This window comes from Wasmannia auropunctata, unplaced genomic scaffold (genome assembly GCF_000956235.1).
Source record: "Wasmannia auropunctata unplaced genomic scaffold, wasmannia.A_1.0 LD336103.1, whole genome shotgun sequence".
Taxonomy (NCBI): Eukaryota; Metazoa; Arthropoda; class Insecta; order Hymenoptera; family Formicidae; genus Wasmannia; species Wasmannia auropunctata.
Window position 1 is genome coordinate 422,293 of NW_012026787.1, and position 1,526 is coordinate 423,818.

At 29.0% G+C, this 1,526-nt stretch overlaps 1 protein-coding gene across 1 annotated transcript in view; it reads right to left on the reverse strand.

Annotated features, from left to right (window-relative positions):
* LOC105457793 overlaps positions 1-1,526 on the reverse strand; it is a 19,453-nt gene that overhangs the window by 17,342 nt on the left and 585 nt on the right. Inside the window, exons 2-3 of the mRNA XM_011702667.1 lie at positions 995-1,180; positions 15-461 (exon numbers count right to left, since the gene is read on the reverse strand). Coding sequence (XP_011700969.1) covers positions 15-461; positions 995-1,180 — 633 coding nt within the window. The remainder of the gene's footprint in view (positions 1-14; positions 462-994; positions 1,181-1,526) is intronic.

Below are 1,526 nucleotides of genomic sequence, written 5' to 3' on the forward strand. Positions count from 1 at the left end.
AGGCGTTCTTATACTTAATTTCTTGTGGCGTATCATAAATTTACTAAACCAATCTGGTCCAGCCATCATGTTTTTCGTCCAGCTTTCAGGAATTTTTGCTTTAACAACAACAGCATATTGATATGCTAACTTTCGCACTTCTTTTGGTGACAATCCAAAATAAATATCACTACATCTCATAAGATATTTTTCTAATTTAGCTTCTTCCGTAGCATTAAAAATCTGTTTCGAGCAATTCTTATATCCCACATTAAAAGATTTGTTTTCAATCGATGTGCTCGTTTCATTAGCATTTCTATATTCTGTACAATATCTAACTAATGATCGTCTTGGTATGTTGTATGAATTTGACATACTTGTATAACTTTCGCCCTCTTCTACTACTCCTTTTACTGCTCTCAATACAATATCTTCGGGTACAGAAGCTCTGTTAGTTCTTCTTTTATAATTTCTCATTTTTTCTATAAAAAATGTATAATAAGCAATATTAATACATATATTTAAAACAGAATTATTATATGGCTTTAAAATATCATTTTATCCTAACGCTTATTGACACTTATTTTTAGCGTCAAAACACATCACGTGATCAAAATTGAGGAATATATCAAACATCAATTTTGATCACGTGATCTGTTTTGACATGAGCATTAGATGTTAGCATAAAAAGATAAAACCTTTAAAGTTAAAAGCATTGAGAAGATGACAAAAATATAAAAATTGATCAACACATTGAATCGATCTTAACCTTTTATTTCTATAAGTTAAGAATATCAGATATATCTTTTGCTTTATTACGATATCTTATCTTTTCTTCGGTTTTTCTTGTACAATAATATGAAACTATGTCCAAATATTAAGATAAAATTCGATCTGTATATGAAAAATTAACCTCAAATCTAACCTAAATATAAGTGTACTGTATATTGTATCCGTTGTAATATAGCAACTAAATTTATCAATTCACACTCTTAATTATACAACATATACTTACTTCTTCTGCTTATGTCGTTATGTATCACGTACTTGTCTAAACGTGTCCACACACAGTCCACACACTTCTGACGCGCGATAACAGCAGTCAACACAATGCACATCAAACCAAACTTACAATTAACCTTACATAAGAGCCAACGTACCCCATCTCTGCATATGCCAAGATACCCCATCTCTATATTACCTATTAATTTTAACTATTTTATTAAAACAAATTAATATTATTATTAAAAAAACATCGTAAGAGTAACAGAAATCTTTGTTTTAACTAAAAACACTATACTTATATTTACTCTTTCAAGCTGAAAAGCAATAATATGAAATTTTGGAAAACTCGAAAATCTACTTGGCTCTCCATCAATTAGATTTTTCTCTTTTTTTATTATAATACTTGTTTGATTCAGATAAAATTTTGGGAAAAGTATCTATGTTACAAAAGAGATATTTTATGATAATTTTTTCATTATTTCTTTTGTCATAAATATATAAACGGAACACATTGCCAACTTGCCTCTTGTGCCAACGAGCCC